Here is a 26,866-nt window from a genome sequence, read left to right as displayed (position 1 = left end):
CCTGCAAACAGCAATGGGGCTGGAACCAGATGATCTTTAAGGTCCTTTCCAACTCAAACCATTTTATGATTCTATTATTCTTGCTGTGAAAATACTTTTGAAAATCTTAGTTGGTTTTTTTTTCCTTCTGGTGGAGTGCTGAAATGGGTGGCTGCCACACTCACTCCTCATACCACAAAGGGCACAGGTGACACAACATGCTCCAGTCATGCTGCAAAGCCACAAACTTCCCCTCTGAACAGTAATCGAAGTGGTAGCATGAGTATGCTTATTAAATATATAGGACTTAAGTGACAACCACAGTAACATTATATACAGAATACTTGAAGCTTTTAATATCTAATTAATTTGTTTAAATGTCATTCACAGTATTCCAACTATTAATTACTACTGTACATACCATTGCAGTGGCTACTGACTGTGTAGACCTTTAGTTAACATCTAAGACAACAAAACATTGTTTGGCTATGTCAACTAAAGAGTAAAAAGACTCCTGCTAATCTAAAGTAGGAAACACATACAATGTCAGAGGAGATGTAGGAGCACCAGTAAAGTTTTATACACTTTTCCTTTGAATGTTTAGTAAGTTAAGGCTTTATAAGAAAGAGCCCCTCTAAGCTGACGTTCATGATGAGCATCCTGCCTGCAGGTGCATTGAGGCCATCATGTCCTTGCAGTTCTGCATCTGAACCCCAAGGTAAGATTTAGCCTACCTGGGTAAAAACATACCAGTGTTTCTTAAGATGCTATAACTTTTAATAATTTCAAGGTTATTTTATTATTGTTAGGACTGTAAAATTATACTAATGACTGTATTTTTACATAATTCTTCACATTAAGTTGGTACATTAAATATATTTTAACTTTAACAGGACATTTCTGAGACCTTCTTTCTACCGCTGCTCCTGATCCGTTGGCTTCTCCTTTCATTGTGCCAATATAAATGTTTTAACAGAAAAGAGGAACTTTTGGCGGGGCAGATTACAGTTCAGTATTTGTTGATGAGATCAAGCAAGACAAAGCCCAACAACAAAGGCCAGGACGACTGCAGCGAAGCAGGGGCTGTTACAGGAATTGGTCAATAAATATTTCCCACCAATTTGGTTAGTTTCTCTCTAGAAGGAATCTCACAGCCAGCCTGTTGTTCTTGAAGCTCTATAGAACCATACGGAAGAACAAAACCAAGCAGTTTAAGCTGCTCAGTGAACGCTTGACATGGAACTAGGACAAAACTGGTTTCTTACTCCACCCCCGATGTGCACACTTGTGTCCTGCACACCCACTAACAGCGGTTCACCCAGCTGTGCAGGTTCAGGCAGGCAGGCACACAGCCGGCTGCCTCACCCTGGTGCTACAGGGTGGTCTCAACAGGACGCTGAAATGCCGTCTCTTAAATAACGTCCCAAGTAAGCAGGGCTGAAAATGGCCACAGAGTAGCTGGTGTGACGTGGAGCGCAGAGCCCTCAGGAAAAAAACCAGAGTCCTGGTCTGTCCCACCCTCACTAACCGACTTCTGATCCTCCTGTCAAGACCAGCATTGCATTTATATTTGCTGAAACGAACCCTGGGACGCAGAGCCAGCCCCAGGCCCTTATTTGGCTGGTTACTAATGGCTAATTACTCGTCCTGGGTGATCACGGCTTTACGGGGGCGTTTCGGAAGACAAGTGACACTTCCGTAACAGGAAGATGCTACAGAAGTGAGGCTGGAGGGCCCAGCGCCACTCCAAGCGACGCAGGCTCCCAGCCTGGCCCCCAAAACCCCTTCCCGCCACCGACCAGTGACCGACCCACCGCGCCCCGCTTCCCGCCCCGCGCATGCGCCTCCTGCCCCCCGACATCCCTGGGGAATGCGGGAGGCTCTCGCGAGAAGACAGAGGGAAATCTCGCGAGAAGTGCTGGGAGCCCGCGCGGCGGCGGCGGAGGGAGGCTCCGTGGCGCCTCCCGGAGGTGTTGCCCCCTTCCCCCTGGCCGGGCGCTGCGGCCATGGCGACGCCGCTGCTGGCCTCGCCGGGCCGCCGCAGCCGGTTCGAGCAGGAGCAGGACCGGGCCGTCCGCGCGCTGGTGCGCTGCGTGACCGGCCTGCCTGAGGAGGAGCTGGGCGGCTCCCGGTTCCAGACAGCGCTGAATTTCGCTTGGTCCAACTTCAGGTCAGCGCCCGCCGCCCGCGCCCCGGGCCGGGGGGGGGGGGAGCTCCGCGGCTGCCGTGGCTGGGGCCGAGCGAGCCGGACTCGGCGGCGCTGCCGGGGGAAGGAGCCCCGGGCGGGGCGAGGGGCTGGCGCCGGGCCGGGCCCCCTGCGCTGCGCTGAGGGACCGCGGTGCGGCGGGGGCCCCTGGCAGCCGCTGGTGCCTGCTCGGCTGGAGGGGCGGGGGGTGCCCCGCGGGTGCGGGGTGAGCGCGGCCCCGCGTCGCCCTCCGTGCGCCCCGTGCGGGGCAGCGCTGCCGGCCGGGTGCGGGCAGCGGGCCGGGCGCTGTTACTCCATCGCGTTATCACCTCGGTCTTTATGGGCTTTTCTCCTGATCCCTAAAAAGGTACTCTTCGACGTGCTTATTGGAGGGAGTCGTTATATGTAAAGAGCAAATAAAGAGAACTCCACCAAATCTAGATAAAGCTTCTGGCCAAGAATACTGTGCTGCTTATATGAAGGGCTATCAATATGCAGAAGATAATGTGTTTGATGTTATTTGAGCTTGTCATAAGCACGGTCTTTGTTAACCTGTAATACACATTATCTGCATCCCTTTAATTCTATTACACTGCCATCTAACATGGCCTTACTAAAGTTTTACACGCAGCTTTTTCAGTTACCACAGTTACCGTTTGTGTCAGCTGCCAATTTTTACAAGATCCATTTCCATTCCCATACTATCACTAACTGCTGTCTTTTCGTAGTTTTATGTACTTGCTTAACTTCATGCACCAAGTACCTAATCCGTATAAAATTGGAGGTTCTTACATTTTTTTAATGCTGTTTAAATCCATTTTTTGGGGTGAGCAGTAGCTTAACTCCATTACACCAAGTCAGGCTGTGAATTCTAACTACTAATAGGCTCAAATAAGACTATTTAATAACCAAACAGCCACTGGTCAACAGCAAAGAGGAGTCTGAGGTGTAGGAGAGCTGGGTATGACCTGTAGCCAGTGTTTTGACAAGTTCAGCTCTAAACTGAACTTTGAGGCGGCTAGTTGTATTCATTGGGAATGTAGGAATGTTATTTATAATGCTGTTTCCCCGTGTTCTTTGTATTTACCAGAAATATTTTGTGTAATGCATCATAGGATTGTGTTTATTGGTTTTGAAGCGCCACCAAAATAGGTGTTTGTAGCAGTGTCTGCAGATTGGTAATGGTAGCAGGGTTTCTTGAGCCAGGTAAATGTGCCCTGCCTTCCATATCCTTTTGTGACATCTTTCACTGTTTCAGTGACCTGTTTGCTTGTGTAGCTGTATGGTCTTTTAAGCTGGGGAATTGTTGGGTTGGTTGTTTGGTTTTTTTTTGTTTTTTGTTTTTTTTTTTTTTAAAAACCAACATGGCAGGAAAACAGGGAGAGTGATGCAGAGTTGACAACAAACTGTTTAGACAGGGAGGTTTGGGAAGAGGAAGGGGTTTGTGTCAGAATTGTTGTCTAAGAAATGTGTGTGTAATGTCAGCCTGAGATTTACTGATACCATTTTTCCAGACTGTGAGACCTTAGGTTGTGACAGAAACTCTTTAGTTCCAAATTTGTGAAACTTGTGGTTTGTATTGATAGATGTGATGATGTTTCTATGCTGAATCTGATGATTCAGATTCATGTTTCTATCTATGCAGCATGCTAGTCCTCCTCTATTCATGATGTTCCAAACTTGCCTAAAAAAATAGGTACTTTTGAGGTTAGGGTTATTAATTAAAGTTTTAAGTGATAGACTAAAGGTATTTCACTAATAACTTCCCTTAAGCTCATTTTTTTTTCTTTTCAGGCAGATTCTTGGTTTCGTTTTTTTAATTGTTGTCTTACCAGTCTGTTTTTCTAAATCTTCAAGTTCTTCTGCTTACCACCATTTTCCATTTGAACTAGTGATTTCCTATGTAAGCTAATGTGCTGTAATAAATGAGATAAGCTACATTTTCTTAACCTAAATGTCAGCTATGTAATTAATGTTACATTTTATTGTGCTTTTATTCTAAAGCCTTACACAGAGCTGAAATCAGACTAATGGGTCTATAGTTAACAAAGTAATTTTTTCTTTTCTTTAGTATGGGCATATCTTCATCCTCCAGTGATACTTAGTAAAAATGCTTTTTTACTTGCCTTAAAAAGCTTGCCTTATAGTTTCATTATCCAGTTCATTACTTGGACGTGGAGGTAATTTTAGATTGTCTTTCCAAATTCAGTCCATTTAGCTTAACTTTTGCTCCTGACTCAGATCCAGTACTTCTAATTTCTGTCTGTGGTCATGAGAGTTTTACCCCTGTGTTCTGTGCAGTTGCTGCAGCAAAATACTAGTTTGGCTTTGAGGAACTACATATAGAATATCTTGACCTTGTGCTCACTGCTGTCACATCATATTCCCTGGTTTTCTGTCCGTTTAACTGAAGAACTTTATTCATAAACTAACTTCTTCTGCAAAGTCCATCTTACCTTTCACAGGTTCTTACTTTGTCCCTATACATACCTTTGGTGGTATATCTTTATTTTGATTAAGCTCTTTTTTTTTTTTTTTTTTTTTTTTTTTTTTTTAGGCACTCTACTATTTATAAAGGAACTTATTTTGGGTTTAGAGGCCTTCCCCTGTGGGTGTTTGTTTTGCCTGTGTTTGTGATGCAAGTCCCAGATAATTTTTGTGTGTTTGACACAGATGCCTTTGACACTTCTTGATCTCCTTGCTCAGCTTGACTTAACTGACGGCATACTTTAATTGCTCAGTTTGCTGATACAGTAGTAATTTTCCACTCAGGTTTAAGCACTGGTTAAATGTAATCTGCATTCCATTTTTCCACCTTTAAGGTCAATCGTAGCTAATCCTTCTTGAGTTAGGAGACACTGAGATTAAATTCTTTTGATGCTTATTGCTGTTGTATTGCTGAATGAAGTATGCTTTATTAAACTACTAATGTCCTCATACATGTAAATCAGCTTTATTTTCTTACTTAAGCTTCCTTTTTAAACGTAGTCTAATACAGATTTCTTACACAGATTTCACCGTTTTCTTGATGTGAACAGTCACAAAGTGGAGAGGACGATAGAAGGGTAAGTTTTGTGCTTATGGATTAATAATGCATTGGTTCACTTTTTTGGAAACATTTTTGATACTATTTTTGTTATTAGAATTCATGAAAAATTGATAGTTCATTCTGACCTTGGAAAAGCTGCAAGCTGGAAGAGACTAACAGAAAAATTTCTGAACTTGCCACTCCCAAGTGTTGAAGAAACAAAGGTAAGTATGTTGCAATTTCCTTGTTCTTTTTTTTCAGAACTCTTGTGCTTATACTGACGAAGAGGACTTAGTTGTAATGTTGTGTTGGAAAATTCAGATGACTTAGCAGTGGAGTTTGCAGTTGCTGTTCATTTCATGGGTTTTCAGTGTTGTATTTTTTAATTTCCCCATTTATTTTAGAAACGTGTTTATTGTCTTTTCAGGGTTTCAGCACTTACATGACATCTCATTGCAGAGCACGTTTTATGGTCAACGTTGTTCTAATGTTGTAGCTAGAATCTAGATAGATCTGGATTCCCATCTGTTCTAAAACAATGGAGAACTGAGCAGTTCTTTGCCCATTTTTTTACCTCAAGTAACGCATCTGAATGTGTTGATTTTAGTATTTCCAAGTGGAGGGCTCCTGCTCTGTAGCTTCCTTATTGACAGTATGTATATATTTCACCTTTGATACACTTTGTATCACATCAATTTAGGATATGGACTGGATGAATATGGTAGAAGTTTTCTCACTTGGTCGCTTTCCAGTTTGGTAGTTCAATAGTGAATTTGATCTTTGAAAACTGAAAGTCCCTGATACTGGGAAATTTAAGCTTGTGATTTGAGAGGTGCTACTCCATGTAATGATACTCTTGAACAAGGCTGTGTGTTCTGAATTGTCATCTGATTTTACTTCTCATTGAACTGACATTTACCTCTTTGCACTGTTTTAGGTTTCTTCTAATTTGTGGGGAAAACCTTGGAACCCTCAATAGCTTACACATATCATCAGTAGTTATACTGTACTCTGCAGATTTTTGAAAAAGTACCTTTAGTTGTGCTTGTTTTGAGTCAAAATGAAAACCAACCAAACCAAACCAAAAGCCCAAGCAAGCACTTAATACTCGAATGTTGCAAGTTGCTAAGATTTGAAAGAGCCCTTTTTTTGTCCTCTTTTTTTTTTTCTTTCTTTTCTTTTGAAAATGGAACTGAGGGTAGATAATATCTCCTATTTGAGAAGTTAACCTGCATTTAGTTTTTAGCAGTGGCACATAACTGGGAAGACTGAGTATTTATCAGCTTTATGACTGGTAAGTGAAACACCAGCCTGCACATGTGATTCTGTCAATGACCTATTGGTGTTCTTTGATGAAGTCTTACAGAGTCAGTAATGTTCAGTGGGAACATACTATATTCCATATATACTAGATGAGTGTGATGCTGCTCTATCAAAATTTGAATTTATTTTTTTTAAATACAAGCAGCTGTCTTTCCAAAATAGCTTTGTAAGTGGGTGTATGTATGTGTCTAAGTGTATATAATGTAGATAACAGAATCTCCATGTGTCTGGATATGAAATGGTCTGCTGAAGAACTTTGGAAAGTTAGACTCAGGCTAAAGAAAAATCTTTCCTTAATAAGGAATGGTTATGCTGTAAGCAGTTATTAGGGAGTAAACCATAACACAAATCTCTGCAACATACCAGTGTTGGCACAGTATTCTAACCAGACTGAAAGCCAACCGCATTAGTGCAATACTGGATTTAAAGATGGATCCTTCATGCTTTGTGTAGATTTTCTGAGGGAAAATAGTGTGAACACGATACTAAAATGTAGCAATTTTAGCAAAGTGTTTTAGCCTCTGAAATAATCAGCTATACAACTAAGGGAACCTAAGACTTAGTTTCCTGCAGGCCAATTACCTGTGTCATCCTGCCCCATCCATGTTAATGTAGCTGTCCATTATTCCTTGTTCCCTGGTGACTTCTTAACTTTTATAGTACTTCAGGGTTCCTCTTAATTCTTTTCCTTATTCTCTGATTATCAGCTCACTAAGAGGTGGCTTATGCTGTGGCTACTTTTGGAGTATTTGTATATTGATTGGCAATTAGTAGGCAAAAGAGAATGGATAACATTCAATATCATGTTGCAGATGTTATTTTTGTAATTCAGGACTGCGGAATGGGAACTAATGGGGAGCATTCCTTCAGATAACAGGCTGAGTTTGTTCCTAACCAAAATATTGTAGACCACTTACTGACTTGCTTTTTCTTTTTTAATGTGTTTTGAAGACAGATACACACTATTCCATACTGTCTCTTCTGTTGTGTTTGTCTGATTCTCCATCCAACACCACCTATGTGGAAAAACCAAGAGTCAAAGAAGTGGGTAAGTTTACAAGATGTTTGCTAATATCTGTCATATTGCTAATGACAGATACAATCCATTAACACAATCTGATGAGAAGGACATTTTTCCTCTCCATTTTATTATCTCCTTCACTTCAAGGTGCTTTATTGATTGTCTTTTTGTGATTTATACATTTAAAGTAGCCTGCAAAGCTTTCCTGCCCCCATTTTATGTTACATCACCTAATGAAGTTTTCCAGCCACTAAAGTACATTGGGAGCTCTTTTTGGCTTGTAGTGCTATCACTTACCTACATTCTCCACCTGTTCAGCAGTGCTTACATGCTCAAAGCCACATAACAAGTTTCTATCCTGTCTCTTGTCTTGCACCTCAATAGGAGGTCTGTTGAAACAGCTTTGGTGATGTAAATTCCTATGTTCCCTATGTAGGCAAGGAAAGGGAAATACCTTTGAAGGTTTCCAGAGGGAGATCCCAGCTGCTTGCTTTCTAAAATAGGACTATTTCACTCACTGCCTAAAAATGAGGCTTGTGCTTAAGTTTGAGTGGATACCATCCCCCATTTGTTTACAGTGTTGTATCATAGACTGAAAGAAGAATATTTCAGACTAACCTAAAGAAAATCTTGCATCTTAAGATTCCTTTTTGAATGATCTCTGCACATTCCCTCGGCGGTGTTTTGAATGCACTTTCAGCCCATTCCAGGAATGTGAATATGAAGAGGTTATCTCAAACAACACTAATTACAGTTGAGTAAGCTTCATGTTTAAGATATAATATATTGTAAGTGTGATTGTTATTTTTAAAGTATTACATATCACATCACACGTATGTGGTGTCTTTTTCGAAGAGTAAGACAGTTCTTGCTTTATGTTGTTTACAGTCCAGGATCCTTGTGCATATGTAAATTATACATTTAGAATGTTTCCACCAAGCTGAATGGGACTAGTTGCAATAACTGATGTGTTGCATTCTTGCATGTTTTTCCAGGATTAAAGCATAGGGTAGTGTAACATAATGCAGATAAATGTGCTGATGGCACGCTATGTTGCATATTTTGAGTCTGTAAGCAACAAATCTGAGAACTAATAAATAAGGAATGTACGTGGTTGATATGTCACAATTTACACGTCATGTTGAAAGTATGTAATTTTGTTAAAGGAACAGTGGTGTAACTTTAAGTGGAAGGGAATGCCTTTTGATTTAGATTTAGAGTAACAAGGTAATTTTTACTTTGGAAATGTTTTTAGAGGAAAAGAGTTAATTGATACTTACTATTTATACATTTATTTTTTCTTAGAAAAGGAAGAAGAATTTGATTGGGGAAAGTATCTGATGGAAGGAGAAGAAATCTACTTTGGCCCAGGTGTAGATACACCAGTAAGTAATTTCTTAAGGTAAAAAACCCAAACTGTATAAACTGGTTTGAAGTATGTTAGAGATCTGGTTAAGTTGTATTTGTATGCTCTGCACATTCATTCTGGTAGGATTCCCCGGTATGTTGCTACTTACTTAATACCATGAAATATGCACAGACCCAAGCAGAATAACAGTAATACAAATGTTTTTGGTTTTCACCATGTTTTGACTTAGTCCTGCACCTAAACTGGCTCCTTCTGCTGACCCCTGCCTGCTCCTAATCAGAACTTGCTGTAGTTCTGTGATCTTTTCCAGTTCTCTCATTTGTCCATTTATTAATGTTATGTATAACTTAAATCAGTCTCTGGTAGACAGTTATGTTAGTCTTAGTGTCCTGGATTTACTTTATAGTGGAAGAAAGGAGAATAGTTTATGTTTGGCTTGAATAGGAGGTGAGTCTGTCTCCTGTGTTGTACTGAAGCGTATGGGGTTTTGTTGCACTTCAGGATTGGTCTGGAGAAAGTGAAGAGGAGGAAGACACTCAGCCTTTGAGCAGAGAGGACTCTGGTATTCAAGTAGACAGGACGCCTTTAGAAGACCAAGATCCAAATAAGAAAACAGTACCTAACGTTTCCTGGAAAGGTTAGAATAAGCAGTAATTCTGATATAGTCACACATACTCAAACTTAGCAAGCTAATGCAGCTTTATTGTTCTTTATTGAGGTATTGTGTTTTAGACAAGTATTTGTAGTTTTAAGGTGTACCTTGTTGTTCACTACATTTTTTTTTGTTTTGTTATTTCTAACAGTAAAGAAGCAATATGGAAGGTTTGATCTGATTTCTGTTGTTGCTAATGGAGAAGAATTCTGTTTTATTTCTGTGGAAATGTACATGGATATTCCAATATAGAAAGGAAAATTTATACAGTAAATGTAGCACATAGTTGTATGGATATAACTTAAATGTTTATTATTAAGTATCGGAATGCTGAAATAAAACTTGGTTGACAGTGGAAACAGTTGACTCAGTTTTGGGTATGAAGCATTTTTTTTAAAAAAGTAATTTTATGTGATTAAAACACTAGTGGCTTACTCTTGAATGGCTTCAGGGGAGTATTAACTGTAGCTATATACTTTGCATAGAATGTTGTAGGATACAGGATACTTTGTGTAAGAAGATTTCATTATATATGTTGTATAAGCAGTAGCTGTCTAACTGGGATTAGGTTAAGTTTTCTTGATAATCACATTTAAGAAAAAAATCCCGCTTTTAGGAAATGTTCTAGATACGTAATAAAAAGGAACATAGTAACAAAATTGATATTTGGCAGTTTATTTTTAAAGTCAGCTTGGTTTTGTAGATATTTGGGGATTGCTTGAGACAGAAGCATATTTTCTGAAGAAGAATTGGAAACTACATGTATCTCCAAATTTATTTTGTAGGACTTTTGCACCTTCTAGGAGAGGAGGCATTTCTATGTAGATTTACTTGTCTGTGATGGTATCGTATATATGAGTGCAGTAAAGTGTAAATAGTTGTGAATTATACTCCTTTGCAAAGATCTGTGATTCCCGCAGCTGAGTGGATAGGCATATCAATAACTTTTTTCCTGTGTTTTATAAGCATTTCCTGAAAAAATAAGAGTATCTCACAGTTTGTCACCTGTTTTCACAGTTGGTGAACCCGATGCTCGCAGCTGGCTGGAGCAGCATGTAGTTCCTCAGTACTGGACGGGAAGAGCTCCTCGCTTTTCACATAGTTTGCACTTGCATTCCAACCTGGCTGCAGTCTGGTAAGAAAACAGTATCGCTTATTCCTCACGGGTGTACAATGCTATGTAATGACTTTATTAAGCTTCCTTACTGTGGAAGCATGAAGTTAGTATAGTTATTACTGATTTAGTTGAAAACAGAATTAAAAGGGTACAAATTAATAAGATGAACAAATTAGCTGTTTTTTCTATTAATAGATTCTTCTCCTGTTAATAAGTTTTTATTACATTTGTCATATCAGAAAGAGGGCTTTCTTTTTTCAAAGAAGCAAATCTTATTGTTGAAATTTTTTTGGTTTGACCCTTACAAAGGTTTCCGCGGAACTAATATAGGTGGATTGTAAGTGATCCTGAAAGTGAGGAGTTCCCTACAGTTTTAACTTTTTGTTTGTTTCTGGTGCCTGCCTTACAAAGTTAGGCTTAAACACAGATTGTGTGTGTGGAAGGAACATAAAGCAGTATATCATTGGGGTTTTGGAAAGAAAATGAGAAGGATGTTCAGTTTAAAAAAAATAAAAATATCCCGATTCTTCCCTCTGTCCCAAATTCTGATGTATCAGTACTGCAGTAATACAGATCATTAGATTTGTCTTTGGTTCCTTAATTTAATGAATTTCCTAATCAAGGAGTTAAATTTATTTTAGGTTTTGTTGGTTATCTAGCCATTTATGAACCAATAAGAAATCGGGAACATAAGTAAAGCAATGCTGTTTCTGTTGTAGTGTTGTTAGCAGATGTGTGTTACATATATTATGTACGATATATAACCACTGTTACTTATTTTGAATTTTTGAATTTTTAACATGATTACATGAATTTTACCACTGATGATACCAACAAGTCAAAATACTGCAAATGCAAATAATTTTTCTATGTTTTGCTAAAATATGAAAAATACTGTGAAAGGCTTACAAAGAATGGCATAACATGGGATCATAAGAGAAAGTTTTTAGGTGGCTGTCAGAGTTTCCATTTCTTAATTAAACTTTTGGGCTAAAGTGTGAATTTTCTTGTATGGGTTAGGGGAATTGGCATTTTACTTTTTAGCTTAATGTTTTTAACAGAAAGTAACTACAAATTTTCCCAGTATTGAATAAGAAATAATAAAAAATTATCAAGGATCAAGAATTTAAAAAAATAATAAAAAACCCAATAAAAACCAAACCCACAAACAACAAAACAACACAGATTCAGTACTTCAGGTGTTTCTTACTTAATTGCTTGCCTTGCTACGTACAACTAGGTGATATTTGAATATTTTCCATAGTATTTTTTTTAAGAATATGAAAGCAATCTCTGCTTTTGTTTATACACTTTAAACGCCCCCATGAGCACTGAATCTACTCAGGTATGATAAGAGCAAAACTGAGCCTTAAGATTATTGTTTCATTCTTATTTTCCAGTGAATCAGCTGTTATTTCAGCCATTAAATTGTTTTCATTTCCTTTTTTCTAAGGGACCACCACTTGTACACCAGTGATCCTTTATATGTGCCAGAGGAGAGAACACTAGTCACTGAAACTCAGGTTATACGGGAAACTCTCTGGTAAGAGCAACATCAGAAAGCTGGCATTTTAAGTTCTAGTATTTCTTTCAAGAAAATGAGAGATTTGAAGTTGTGTGAAGAAAGAATTATTACTGAGCTTGCACCATAGCTGGCATAAAGATGATGCTTGTGTGTGTTAACCATTCACTTTCACAAAGAAGAAAGTAACTTACTACTTCATGTATGCATTAGTTCTTCAAGTCTAATTGTTAAGAGGAACCAACCTGTTCTTATCCTGCCCCTATGGATTCTTGGTACAGTGTCCAATTTTAGAAGGCAGGTTGGAGTCATCCTATAGCTGGAAATTACAAATGTCAGGGAGCTTTAGGAGATGTTTACTGGATGCTAGTGTTTTGTTGTTCTTGTTCTAACACAGCTTACAGTGTTAATTGATCTGTAGTCCCCTTTTATTTGAAGAAAAGAAACCTTTAGGCAGGGAGAGCTAATTGTTTTATTAATGATACAATTATGAGTCCATGAAGGGAAAACAATTACTCCTCTTTTTGTTTCTTTTCAAGGCTACTTTCAGGAGTGAAAAAGCTTTTTATATTTCAGCTGAATGACGGAAAAGTGGCTGTGCGGAATGATATTATTGTAACTCATTTAACACATGTAAGTTGTTTCTGAATCTCAGCTGAATACGTCTGTCATTAGGCAGATGTATTTTTGAGGAATAGCAAATTAAACTGCTTGTGGAAAAATTACATTTCCACAGTTGTGTTTTGAGTAAACCAAGAACATGCGATTTAATAAAACTGAATGGACTGTTCCCATGTCTGAGAACGTGATGAAGTGATAGAAATGGCAGAATTTTGTTACATTTTAATACATCGAAAAATCTTACAATTTCATTTTTAGGCTTTATAAAATGTAGATTTTAATTAGATGAGTCTAAAAAGTTTGGGGTTTTTTTTCCCCTAGAATTGCCTGAGATCTGTATTGGAACAGATAGCGGCATATGGTCAAGTTGTGTTTAGGCTACAGAAGTTTATTGATGAAGTGATGGGACACAGCCCGGAAAGCATAATGCATGGAACAGCTTCTACTCCAAAGAAAACTACTGAAGCCCCATTCAGAACCTACCAAGCTTTTATGTGGGCCTTGTATAAATATTTCATTAGCTTTAAAGAAGAACTTACTGAAATTGAAAAATGCATAATCAACAAAGGTACAGTGCACGGGAAATTTTACAAGAGGGGGGCACACAAGGAAATTTTTACAAGAGGGAAACATGAAAAACATTATGTGGATACATTTTGAAACTGAAAGATGCCATGCAGCATTTCAAAATCTCATTAATAGCATTGAAAAAATCTGATTTTCTCTTGAATGTTACTTCTATACATCTTTGGGTTGGTTTTTTTTTTTCAGATAAAACAGTCACACTTTCAATAGTAATAGATAAGTTGTCTCCCCGGCTGGCACAGCTGAAGGTGCTTCACAAAGTTTTCAGCACAGGAGTAGCGGAAGTGCCACCTGACACCAGAAATGTTGTACGAGCATCTCATCTGCTTAATACTCTCTACAAAGCTATTCTTGAATATGACAGTGTTGGAGAAGCGTCTGAGCAAACGGTAGGGGAAATCATTCCTTCCTTAATAGAACAACACATTAGAAAATGCCCTAACTTAGAATTCTTTCTGGTGATGGAGCACACTAGCCTTCAGCTACACAGGATTGAGGACAGATTTGATATCCATAATACATTATTACTGTTTTCTGACATGAGTCCAGTCAACCTGGACAAAATCAGATTTATGAGGAGATCAGCAGCAGTGTTTTTTGGAGAGGGGATGAACTGCGGGGAATCACAGGTCAGGAAGCTGTTACGAAAGAGGGAGCTTTGGAATAGCTGTCCCTCCTATGTCTGCAGATGATTAATCCAGTTAATGCTGAAATGTTGGGTTTTGGGGTTTTGCAGTAATTTGTTGATTATGCTGCTGAAAATATAGTCAATGTTATCATGTCCTTTTATTTTCCTGTTTTCTATATTATAAAACCACAGAATGTTTTATGACTATCCCTTACTGTTTAAGAGATGTTAGAGTGGAAAAAAAATGAAAACTGCTGTTTGGGTCCAACTGTGATGACAAAAGTAACAAGGGGAAGCATGCACAATGCAGGCGTCCGTTAAAACTACAAAAGCTGTAATTTTAGTTTAACATTTTCTCTTTTAAAACACTTAAGTGTAGTGTATATTTTATAAACTATGATTGCACAGTTGAGATGTTAGGCTTTGACATATTGATTCTAATGTTTAGTATAAAAAGTCACCCGCTTTTTCTTTCTCTCTTCCTCCCTCCCTCTAAATTCAGGTATCTCTTCTGTTCTCTCTCTGGGTTGAAACTGTGAGGCCATACTTACAGATAGTGGATGAGTGGATAGTCCATGGTAATCTGTTTGATCCTGCAAAGGAATTTATCATTCAGAGGTAGGGATGCTGATACTGGACACAGGTGACACTGGGCAAGTATGAATACAAACCCTGTTGTAGAACCTAGGAAATAGAAGGTGACAATAAAAGTAGTTTTTCATGTTTGTTATTTTGCTTAAGAAGAATTACTGTCTTGATGATACTTTTATAACTTGTCTTAAACTTCCCATTAGGGAAATTGCATTAGATACGGAGCTGTACCAGGTATTATTCCGACATAGAAATCAAATGTTTTGGTTTTCCATCTGGAATAAAGAATTAGCAGTCTGACTCTGAGTGTGTTGACTTCTAAAAAAACCAGTAAACTTTTTTTTTCAAAACCAAGACATTTGCAAAAATTACAAAATTTATTTTTTAATTCTTCTACTAATCTGTAGTTGTTATAAATCAAATGCTATTTAGACTTAAAATACTCGTTGCTTCCAACTTGTACTACAATATGGTGTCTTGAATTACATGCACATATCCTAAACATTATTTGAGCTGTTAATATTTCTTCTGCTTATATGCTACATTTTGCTGGTCCCTTTTTTGACAGCTTGAAGTAGAAAGTGAATATAGAAATTGGTTTTGGCTCATAATTACAAATCCGTTTTCCCCTGTCTGCCAAACTTAATTGAACCTCTGTCTGTTAAGGCAGGTCAAGGTGAGCATGAAGTAAGTGAACAACTTAAGTACTATTGTAATAGATCGTCAGTAGCTGAGATCATTAATGTCCTTGTTACATCCTACTTGACTTTTCTTTCTGTGGTTCTGTAGTTGTTTTCAGTGCTACCAGCAGGGGTGATTTCAACTTCTATTTATATTTGTGCTTCATTTTAGTTCATTTAGGCAATTTTTCATCTGACTTCAAAGACCAAACTGAGTGTCTGATGTAAACAATACAAAAAAGCAAAGTGAACTATGAATTGAGTTTCACCTACTCTACAGTTTTTCAGTTTTCCCAGTTGTAGTTGCTTCATTGTGGGTTTTAAATAAATCTGCAAGTCAGTCACTAATCATTTTGTTATTAAGGATGCATGTCACTATGAATAGTTAACTTCCGGAACAAATCTAATTATAATTACTCTCTTTGCCATGTTTGGGGGGTTTATTTGGCTACACAACTGTTTTATCTCTTTCGAGCTGATTCTTTATCCTGCTAAAGCTGTCATCCTTTCTAGAGGTGTCTAGATAGTTTGTGATATGAATGAACTTACCTTACATGGTTTTGACAGTGCTTCTTGACTATTTTAAGAGAAAAGCAAAGTACAGAGCAAAGATAATGCACATGTGCTAGTAATGAAGTTTTGTCTTTTGGAAAGGGAAATACTCACCAGCTTTTTATTTCTTTCCAGAAACAAAAACGTTCCAGTTAATCACAGAGATTTTTGGTATGCTACCTACACGTTATATAGTGTGTCAGAGAAGACTGAGAATGAAGAGAAGATGAGCGATAATGCCAGCGCTAGTTCTGGCAGTGATCAGGCCCCTTCAAGCAGGCAACACACTATGGTCTCTTTTCTGAAACCTGTGCTGAAGCAAATCATCATGGCTGGAAAATCCATGCAGCTGTTGAAGAATCTTCAGTGCAAAGATGGCTCTCCACAGCAGGCTGCGTCAAGAGGTGAGATGTCAGTTTGTGGGCTGTCATGCCATAGGGTATGTAAACAGTATAGGTGTATTTTTTTTGTAGTAGTGTTTCCATCATTTTAGAATAATATAGCACTCCATGTTGAGTGTCAGTATCGTGGCTGGAAACTTCCACTCTGATTGAAAACACCTACTTTTCCAATACAAACAAGTGAAAAGAGCAAAGTAATAAAGATTTGAGTATTCCCTTTGCTTTATTTTTTAAATTGCTTCAGATTTTTCTGAAACTTGTTTTCATGTGCTTGTAGAACTGTTTCTTTTTGTTATGAGACAAAAGAAAACAGCTGTATGTTCTAATAGTAAAGCTGTTGTTTTCCATTATTAATGGTTGATAGCATATGGAACTTTTTATTTTTTTTAGTGCTTACTAATTACTATTAGATTAAATAATTGAATATTTAGGATATTTATCTTGAATCATTGTAAAACCTTGTACAACAGTGTAACAAATGTTGATTTTTTTAAAAATAATTTTTTTTTGTTTTGCTGTTTCTTGATGTTAGTGGTAGAACTATTTATTTTGGAGACTCTCTAGGTTTATTTCCCACATTGGTGTGAGAATATAGTGTATTCTGGTGGATACTGAAGGGTTGTTTCAGGTGCTAAGCATTAACTGCCTTTGCACCTGAAGAAGGAAGTTCTCTAACAGTTTCAGAAATTTTTCATATTACAGACACCTGTTCAGCAATCTGTTTGAACATATACCTGTATTGGACTAGACCTACTGTTTTAGCAATACTTACTTCAGTATGTATTTGAGCTTTTTCCTCAAGTAAATGTTGGACTATGGAGTTCTTTTAGTTTGGATGTTTCCTCTTAAAATCTTACCATGGAATGTGTTGTCCAATTTAGATGCTGAACGAAAGAGTTTGTATACGCTGTTCTTGGAATCGGTGCAGTCTCGCCTGCGGCATGGAGAAGAGTCTGTTCCAGATATTATTACAGAACAGCAGGCCACAAAGCAGAGCCTGATAAAGATGCAGTCTATAGCAGAAAGACACTTGGAACTGGACGATGTCCATGACCCACTGCTGGCTATTAATTTTGCCAGGTAAATGAATAATCTTCCTACTGTGTTGTTGAGAGCAATATTCTGCCATGACATTACCAGGTGACATTTAGTAAACCAAATTTTTATTGCTGCTGCTGAAAAGAAGCAAGCGCAGAATAAAGAGGAGCACCAACATCAGTGACAGAAGCTAACTAAAGACTACCCTTGTGCTTAGTTAAGGAAAAACAAAATCTGCGAAGAATCTGCTACTCCTGTCTGTTATCGTAGAAAATGGGAGTAACCTAACATAACGGGCTTTTAGCAAATAAGTGTTTTAATAGTGAATGCTGTTGTGAATTCTAAACTTTTAAATGTGTTTGCTTGGAATTTGTACAAAAGTCTTTGATTTGTACCAAGTCTGTTCTTTGAAGAATGCAGCTTCAGTTGTGCTGGGCTTAAGTAATTTAACTTTAAAAGCCTTCCAAAATTCCTGTTAATTGCATAAAAATTCTTTGTTGTTCAAGATACTTATAAGCTCTATATGACTTCCTTCATTATGGAAATTAGCAGGAAAGATGAAGTCTGAAAATCTTTCTTTCTTTGTGATTACAAATAAGAAAATAGCTGTTTATGTGTTTCCTAAATACTAGTTGGTGATTTACATGTTTTCATTTCAGTCCTAGGAGGAGTTTGTTGTAAAGAAATCATAATTAATAGTAGATGAGACTATTACTTCCCTTGTTCATTGGGACTGCTCTGTTTTTCAAAATTGATAGATTAATTCAGTATCTGACTCATCCAGTCATTCAAGGCAGTAACTGCTATGAGCTGGACTTCTTTTATGATGGATTCAGGTAGCGAGTATCTTCTCACAAATTATTATAATAATTTTATCATTTCTGTTACAAACTTACCAAGTGCAGACTGCAGATACTCTCTTTTCATAACATAATATTACAGATAATATGTAGGGACTGCATATTTAAGGTGCCTCAAACACACTCATCCATGTGCGTGGTGGGCTTTTTTGTTTGTTTTGTTGTTGGGTTTTGCTTTTTTTGTTGGTGGTGTTCAAATATTTACTTTGTTTCTTTAATTGTATTTTTCTTTCCTGGGAAGTTTATCTGACTGCTGTATATGCATCATACAGTTTTAAAAGTTCCTAAGATAATGGGTTTGTTTATTAAGTTGTGGAGTGTTTGAACTTGATGTTATTTTTCAGAATTATTCCTCGAACAATTATGTGATTATAGTATGCCATCCTTTTTGACATTCTCATGCCTGGTCATACAAAAACAGTGTGGAGGACCACTGAACAGGCTTAATGTGTACTGTAGTTAAGAAACAGGTTTTATTACTGCTGCACCATATATTTTAGAGCAGAGGATCCAATTTTGATTAAAACTCTTGGTAGTGTAACATTTTGCATACCATATGAACTACAAACCTTCTTCCCTAAGTAGTTTGTTTTATTTTGAAGATTGTATTTGGAACAGAGTGACTTCCACGAGAAGTTTACTGGTGGAGATGTTTGCGTGGATAGATCTTCAGAATCCGTGACCTGCCAGACTTTTGAACTGACATTGAGGTCTTGCCTTTATCCCCATATAGACAAGGAATACTTGGAATGCTGTGGTAATTTAATGCAAACTTTAAAGGAGGATTATAGGTAAGAAAATAGATTTGGTTTTCCCAGACTTTTTTTTTAAATTACCAGTGGTATGCCATACACTAAAAGGATCAATTTTATGTTCTGTTTCTTCTCCAATTTGATAACCAACAATAAAATCATTAAGGAGGAAAGGGGTATCTAACATGATAAAATCCTGGGTGAAAACTTGGTCTAGCTTAAATCAGCAGCAAAACTGTCATTTGTCTTCAGTGGATATTCAATGGGGAAAATGTTTCGAACAAATGTTGTCATTTGAAACTGGAAGACAAATTTTAGGAAGCTGGAATATATCTAATAAGAGATTCAGTTATGCTACTAAAACATGTATAGTAAGCATAAGAGTATTATGTGGTACCCTTTATATAACAGAGTAAAATGTCCTTTTGCCTTTTACCTTTCATATGGTCATAAGTCATCATACTTTTAATCTCTCTAAAATACTTGATGTATTTATAGTCATAGTTCTTGTGAGAGTTGTAGCAGTACTGTTCTTCCTACTTTATCAAAAAAGGAAAATCCATATCATAACATTCTGGGGCTCTATATTAAAGTATCTTCTTAGACAGCTCTCCCTGAAAATTGCATCTCTTTCCATAAGTTATGTATATATAGAGAGGGACAGATTTTCCAAACTTCAAGCTATTTCTGAGAATTGCCTGGCCTTGTAAGATAGCTGAATACCATGAGCACTTCGTTAAAGTTAGCAGGGCTGTTCAAGCTTACAGGAAAAAATTGTTTGGTTATATTGTTTTCTGTGAATGTAAGTGAAGAAATGTCTGTTGGTTAAGCAAAGCATTTATTGTGGACTTAAGTTTGTGTTCAACAGTGAGTTCTTGTAGTGAGGAAGCTTTAAGTTTTTTTGTTCCTGTAACAGTTGAGCTTGATTTCAGTTGCATGATTAAGACTGAGGGAATGTTATATATTTGTTCCTGTTTAGGCTTGTAGAATATTTGCAGGCAATGAGAAACTTCTTCTTACTTGAAGCTGGAGATACCATGTATGACTTCTATACGTCTATTTTTGACAAAATTAGAGAAAAGGAGACTTGGCAGAATGTTGCTTTCTTAAATGTTCAACTTCAGGAAGCGGTTGGGCAACGCTATCCAGAGGACAGTGCAAGGTAAAATGCAAAATCCTGCAAAATATAGTTTAGTGATGTTTCTTTCACACCTACCTGTACTAATGTGCTTAACTTCCATAATGCAATACTAATTATTGCATACTCATTAAAAAAATCTGTTCTAATGAAGTTTTGAGTTGTTGTCATCTTTTCTACCCAAGTCTTTCAGATTAAATCAGACAGTTGGTATTTAGCAATAGGAAATTAAAAAAAAATAATGAAACTAACCACTAATTAAAAACAGATTATCACCAATTAAATCACTTGTTTCCTTGAATAGGTTGTCTATATCATTTGAAAGTGTTGATACGGCAAAGAAGAAACTCCCTGTCCACACCTTAGATGGTTTGACATTAAGTTACAAGGTAGTAAGTTAAAATTGCTGTAGTTCTTATTCTAGAACATAATGTGAAATGTTGTATTAAAGAGACTTACATTTTCTGTCTTGATTGTTCTCTCCTTTTCTTAGGTTCCTTGGCCTGTGGATATAGTTATAAGCTTAGAGTGCCAAAAAATTTACAATCAAGTTTTTCTGCTCTTACTGCAAATAAAGTGGGCCAAGTATAGTCTAGATGTTTTACGATTTGATGGTAAGAAACATCTTCAGTGAAAGATACTCTAAAAACTTGTTCTGTTGTCTGAGAATAGAAATAGTCTTCTGGTTTCTGCAGTAAGTAGTATAAACCAGTTAGAATATGATTAATTCTAGAAAATATTAATCTCTATTAGCTTTGCAAATTAGATGTATTAAGCAGGGCATATTTTTCACTTCAGCTTCAGGGACAACAGTATTCATGCATTCCCTTTGTCTCTGATTCAGGTCTAGTTAGTTGTATTGGAAACTTGTTTCTTCATTCCTCAGTCTTTGCTGTTGAAAGAAGGTCTGTCTACCACACCCAAATGTTTTGCTTTATGTATAGTCCAAGTTTTTATGACTAATGCCTTGCAAACAATTTAAGAAAACAAGATGAAAAATACTCTATTAGAGATTGAAATGGTAAGCTCGACAGCTGGGAATACATACTCTAAGCTGCAATTTAAGTACCTGGGGACTGTGGAAAGAGATCTTTTGGTGTCTCCTTCACCAGGTTAATTTTTATACTCTTACTGTCCTGTATAAAGTAGATGCACGCTTCATGTTGTAGAAGAATAAATTAGAAAGTTGATGGGTTCAACTGCGTTTTGTACACCAGTTAAGTCATTCTCTTCCTAAATACACTTTTTTGTGTATACTTACTTAGTTTTTTTATTGTTTATATTTTATGGGTATGGCTTTGTGCTTAAATTTTTTTCCCTTTGTATATACACATTTGATAGTATACACATTTTTAATGTAGATTTTTTTTTTACCCTTTCATATAATCTTTAGTTCCTAAATAGCATTTCCTATTCTAGTATTTATCAAATTACATTGTACATACACTGTCAAACTATTCATGGTATTGTTGCTATATGTTAATAACACACCTGAATTGCAAGAAAAATTTTACATCGGTATTGTGTGTAGAATAATAAATAACACATTTCACTTTTAAGTGATATTTTAGCTACAGTTTGTCTTCATAAGCACTTCAGTATACTAATCTTGCCTTTTCTTTTTAGAACTAGTCTGTGCTGCAGAAAACCCAGAGGCAAAGGAAGGAACTGTAGTAGAACAAAGAATGCTTCCTCTATTTGGAGTGCAAACAGAAAGTATAAAACAACAAATACATCGCATGTTCCTCTTAAGAGTGAAACTTATGCATTTTGTTAACAGCCTGCACAACTACATCATGACTAGGGTTTGTCTTAAATCACAATTTCGTTTATATTAAGAATGTGTAACTGGAGATGCAATATTAATTTTCCTTTAAAAAAGCAAAATCTTAGTCTAATGTCCTTTCTGCAAAATGATTTTGAGCTAACATGTTTCAGTTTTAACTTGGCAGTTTTAAAAGCAGTAATTCTAAAAATGCTTTAGAAGTTCTACATGCATATGATTGATCTTTGGATGTTACTAGTTCTTTTTGTTTGTTTCTCCCAATGCTAGAAGACTGAAGCACAGTCACGTAAAAAACAGGTTTCTGTAAGCTGTTACTCTCTTAAGAGCTATTATGCTTACAGAAGTGTTACTACACATTTTAGTTAAATGGATCCTTCTCAAAAACCTCTAGTATGGAGATCCAAAAGTGTATACATGACTTCTCAAATATGAAGATAATGCACGTAGACTCATACCTGCTCTGCTATTACTATTGCATTTTTTTTGCCTTCAGTAAAATTAATAGACTCCAAATCAGCTGCTCTGGGGATAGTCTGTCTGCCCTTGTGCAATGGCAGTATTCCCATTTGTATAAGGAATGTCATTGTGCAGTTATGAGAAGGCCTCAAGTTGTTTGCTATTGGTGGTAATTTGGAGGGTGAGCCTAAAATTTCAGATGGAAGAATGAATGAATTGGGCAATTTTAGGCTCTTAAAACAAACATACAAAAGTATTGGAAGAGAGTCACAAGCAATTGTGTGCAACATAGAATTTAGTAATTGTGGTTGTCTTTTTAAGATTCTTCACAGTACAGGCTTGGAGTTTCAGCATCAGGTAGAAGAAGCCAAAGATTTAGATCAGTTGATAAAGATTCATTATAGATACCTGTCTACAATCCATGATCGCTGCCTACTGAGAGAAAAGGTGGGTGAAAAATAATGGCGATATTTGATATATTGAGTTTAGCAGGACAAGAAAATAGTTTAGTACTATTTGTCCGCCTATTTTGCAGGTCATACATACTAAGCAATATATAGGTACTCTTGAGGAGATGGTGGTAGCTTTTCCAAACTTAATATTGAGATCCAGTTTCCCTTGCGAGTCTTGGCTTAATTCTGTCAAGGAGAGAAGATATATATAAATTATTTATATTGGATTTTACACGACTCATTTGTTTCTAAGAGATGGGTGGATTTAAACTGAAATAGTTAATGTCATGAGGATTATACATACTGGTATGGCAGGAAAGGGAGGTACATGAATAGCATGGTAGCTTTTTATTCCACATACTATCTGTGCATAGTCCTTACTGAAATAGTCAGCCATGAAATGAATTAGAGAGCAATTGCCAAACACAAATTAAATTTGGAAAAATCACATTGTACTTAAGAGATTGTTTCTGCAGACCACATTAAATGGCATGGGATACCTTTATATTGCAGCTTAATAATGAAAATTTTTGTGCTTAACAGTGGATTTCTGACAGTTGTTCCTTTTGGTTTAATTGTTATCTTAGGTGAGCTTTGTGAAAGAAGCTATAATGAAAGTATTAAATTTAGTACTGATGTTTGCAGACCGCTGGCAGGCTGGTTTGGGGGCTTGGAAGTAAGTATATATACCTAAAATTCTACATGGTCATGATTTCACAGCTCAGAATGTGATTTTGAGGTATTTTTTATGTGAAATAACAGGACTTTGTTCGGTGTTTAACAGCAGAGCCTGCTGCCGACCAGCACCCCCAGATGCCTTTCTGCAGGGCTGCTCTCCAACCATTCTTCTCCCAGTTTATACGTTATACTTTAGCTAGTGTAACCTGCTGGTTGAAGGATGAGTCATAGTGGGCAAGTCTCCAAGGCTATGTCTAACACTCAAGGGTTGATCTGTGGCCCTGAGGCCCGCTGGTGTGGACAGGCTTAACGTCCATGTGTTTCAGGACTAATTCCATTTGGCACAGATGCTACCTAGAACTTAGATCCCGTTGTCCTGTGGCATCAGGAAGTTGCTGTTTTTGGAGTGCTTTTCTGATAGGAAGTGTCAGAAATAATTTGTGAAGGCTGATAGATTGAAACTCAGGATATGTGCTTGTGTGCTTTTGGATGTGGCAGGAAAAAGTCATAGCTGAAGTAGTGTCATCCCTGTGCTCTTAGGAGAGGGGAAAAAGGAGAGACTATTGTGAACTACATCATCTCCCTCCTCTGGTGAGCACTAGCTGGCACAGTCCAAAGTGGAATTTGGTAATTGGCTGATAGTGAAACAGTGCGGGTGTCCTTTTATTTGGCAGTGTTGGTTTATCCCAGGGAGCTCTGAAGCAATAGGGACCAGTAAAGGATGTCTTGAAATACAAAGCTATGTAGGAATAATAGTTGTCAGTTGGAACCACATGTTTCCTCCTAGTCGCTTCAGGGATTTCTAGGATGATGAGTAAATTACTGATGGCATTGTGATAATGTGCAGATGCTCCTGACAAAATTGCCTTTGTTTTCTAGAAGTAATATACACAGGCATGACTGAAAAATTGTAAGTTCAAGCCAGGATACTATGCAAAGAGTACTTTTGTCATTTACTGTAAAGTTTTGGTCGTATTTAGAAGCTAATGTAGTGGCTACTCTGTTAAGCATTCCTCTTTAAAACTGTTTTGTAGGATGGAATCCATAGAGAAGATGGAATCTGATTTTAAAAACTGTCACATGTTTCTTGTAACTGTTCTCAACAAAGCTGTCTGTCGAGGCTCTTTTCCACACTGTAAGTACATGAGACTTTTCACATACCTGCACTTACTGGGACACAAGCTTTATTAGGAGCATATTTACATTTTAATCTGGTTTTGTTTGTCAGTACATATTAAAGACTCTCATTTTGTGAGGTATTCAGAGGGACATGAAGCCTTACTTCTTAATAAATTAACTTCATTATTTTTTAGAGTAGTCGTGTCCTGCTTTTTTTATGACGTCTATCTTCAGTTTACCTGTTTCCTCGATGAGGGAATGTTCATGTAGCCAAGCAAGTGACAAGCAGTTTACTGAACAAATGAATGAAACTAAGTTCTGGAGAGCATAGAAGAGAATTCTTTTTATGTTGGGTGACAGCTGTGATGTATCTTGAACAGATAAAATTTTAATATTATGGTGCCTCAGCTGCAGCTGCACCGACCTCCTTGCTCTGCCCACTTGTTGGAAGCTACTTCCTTGGTAGCAGAAACAGCAGAAGATTACATATCTCTGCTTCTATTTGCAGACTGATATTAGCTTAATTGCTAATCAGTGCTAGTTTGAATTGGGGGGCAACTGCTAAATGGAGTTAGCTGGGATGTAGGTGCATGTTCTAAGAGATTTATATACCACGTGTAGGTGAGGTGCTTAGGCATGTGGTTTAGTGCTGGACTTGGCAGTGCTAGGTTAATGGTTAGACTGAATGATCTTAAAGGTCTTTTCCAGCCTACATGATTCTATGATTCTAAAAGAGTGCTGCTCAGTTGTTTATGTACAGCAGTTAGTATTTCAAACGAAGGAGCTGATTTCTTACCAGTTCTTACCACCTGAGATAACAAATTGATAACTGATGATGAAACTGGTGAAATATTGTCTAAACTGTCAGAGATGCGTAAAATGTCTGTCTGAAAAAAATCCTGAACTGTTAAAATTTGAAAAATAAATGTGTATCTTCCTTTTAAACTACAGAATTGAATATTGCAATAAATATTTACAGACTGCTGCAAATGCAAATATTAACTACTTTTTTATGGTTTGGTTTGCAGTGGAATCTTTAGCTTTGTCACTGATGGCTGGCATGGAACAAAGTTAACACCTGAGTATTGAATTGATAAAGAACTGAAAGCAGCATTTATGCTGAAATCCTCTTGTTAAAAAACTGTAAGCATTACACTCCAGTTTGAAATGTGTTTAACTAAATGATGCTGATGGTTTGGAGCTGTGTAAAATATTTTAAAATGTAAATAATGTACAGGTATTTAAGTGTATTCGTTGTGGCAGTATTTTTTTCTGTATGTATATGCTTCAACATCAAAATACATGTATAGTGTAAAATTCATCCTGTATAAACAATCTTACTTGAAAATACGTAAAATGTATTTTGTGCGGTAAAAATTATTTATTTTTTGTTTAATTATGAATAATTGCTGATTTTCTTTTTCCATTAATTTTGCAGCTTTCAATAGGCCACAGGGCAGTGTGGAGTGGTGTGACTCAATTCTTATTATTCAGAAGGTCGATTGAGTTAATTTTTGGCTGTTGAAAAAAAGGCTAAGAAGCGTTCATCTTATTTGCTTAGTGGTCCTTAAGAACTCTTTGGGAATAGTTGACTGTTACAATAAGCAGATGTAAAAAATACAAGATGAACTTATCAAAATGAATTATTGCAGGCTATAAAATACCAATATTTTTTATGTTAAGTGACCAAATGCTTACTAATTTTAGTGGTAGCTCTTGTCAGTTTAAGTAAGGTCAAGATCACAGTGTGTAATGTATTAATTTTAAGTATGGGGATTGTTGAGATGTTTCAGAGTTGGTCATATATGACTTGACAGTTCTCCTCCTAAGCCTTTTGCAAACAAACCTGACATCTAATAGCTAATCTCATGTAAAGCAGCAGATTGTAATACAGAAGGGTGCATTTCTAGAGAAGTAAACGTGGAATGTGTGTTCTGCAGAAGATGACTTGCCTGTCTCCTCTCTGTGAAAGTTTCTCTGTAATTCTGGCATCGCTACACTTGCATTTTAAAAGTGAAAGTCATAGGCATTTAGTTATTTATTTGAATAAATAAAAGATTTAATAATTGGAATTTCACCCTTGTTTGTGTTTCTGCTGAAATCCAGTTGTTAGCTTAAAGTTTGAGGGCTCTTTCTGTGAGGTAAATTAAGTATATTACTACCAACTGTAAGACTCTGTGGCTCACATTATAGAAATATTTTTTTTCAGCTGTGAACTAATAATTACTTTACATGAAAATAATATTGGGGTTCTTGTTTGAACAGCAGATCTCAAAAGGTTCTTCCAAGGTATAGTCATAAAATGTTTTCAGGAAAAAGAATATTATTTTTTT

General features: G+C 37.0%; 1 protein-coding gene across 6 annotated transcripts; it reads left to right on the top strand.

The window, feature by feature from the left end:
- Window positions 1-1,890: 1,890 nt before the first annotated feature.
- TUBGCP5 (tubulin gamma complex associated protein 5) lies at window positions 1,891-26,610 on the top strand. Of its 6 annotated transcripts, XM_056328397.1 has the most exons (25): window positions 1,891-2,149; window positions 5,176-5,229; window positions 5,308-5,416; window positions 7,467-7,563; window positions 8,179-8,289; window positions 8,842-8,921; window positions 9,407-9,542; window positions 10,575-10,692; window positions 12,128-12,217; window positions 12,736-12,829; window positions 13,139-13,385; window positions 13,589-13,791; window positions 14,533-14,648; window positions 15,989-16,257; window positions 17,136-17,334; window positions 18,755-18,943; window positions 19,884-20,066; window positions 20,347-20,431; window positions 20,536-20,656; window positions 21,669-21,847; window positions 22,606-22,731; window positions 23,324-23,412; window positions 24,449-24,549; window positions 25,562-25,676; window positions 25,972-26,610. In XM_056328397.1, exons 1-24 carry the CDS (start codon window positions 1,986-1,988, stop codon window positions 25,606-25,608), a joined length of 3,207 nt encoding a protein of 1,068 aa, XP_056184372.1. In that variant the 5' UTR covers window positions 1,891-1,985; the 3' UTR covers window positions 25,609-25,676; window positions 25,972-26,610. The 6 variants fall into 6 exon arrangements, with proteins under 6 accessions (XP_056184372.1, XP_056184373.1, XP_056184375.1 ...); XM_056328398.1 differs by having other exon boundaries at window positions 8,842-8,909; window positions 25,562-26,610; XM_056328400.1 differs by lacking the exon at window positions 8,179-8,289 and having other exon boundaries at window positions 8,842-8,909; window positions 25,562-26,610.
- The last annotated feature ends 256 nt before the right edge of the window (window positions 26,611-26,866 follow it).

Source organism: Falco biarmicus, chromosome 2, assembly GCF_023638135.1.
Source record: "Falco biarmicus isolate bFalBia1 chromosome 2, bFalBia1.pri, whole genome shotgun sequence".
Taxonomy (NCBI): Eukaryota; Metazoa; Chordata; class Aves; order Falconiformes; family Falconidae; genus Falco; species Falco biarmicus.
This window is presented reverse-complemented; position numbering and strand designations above follow the sequence as displayed.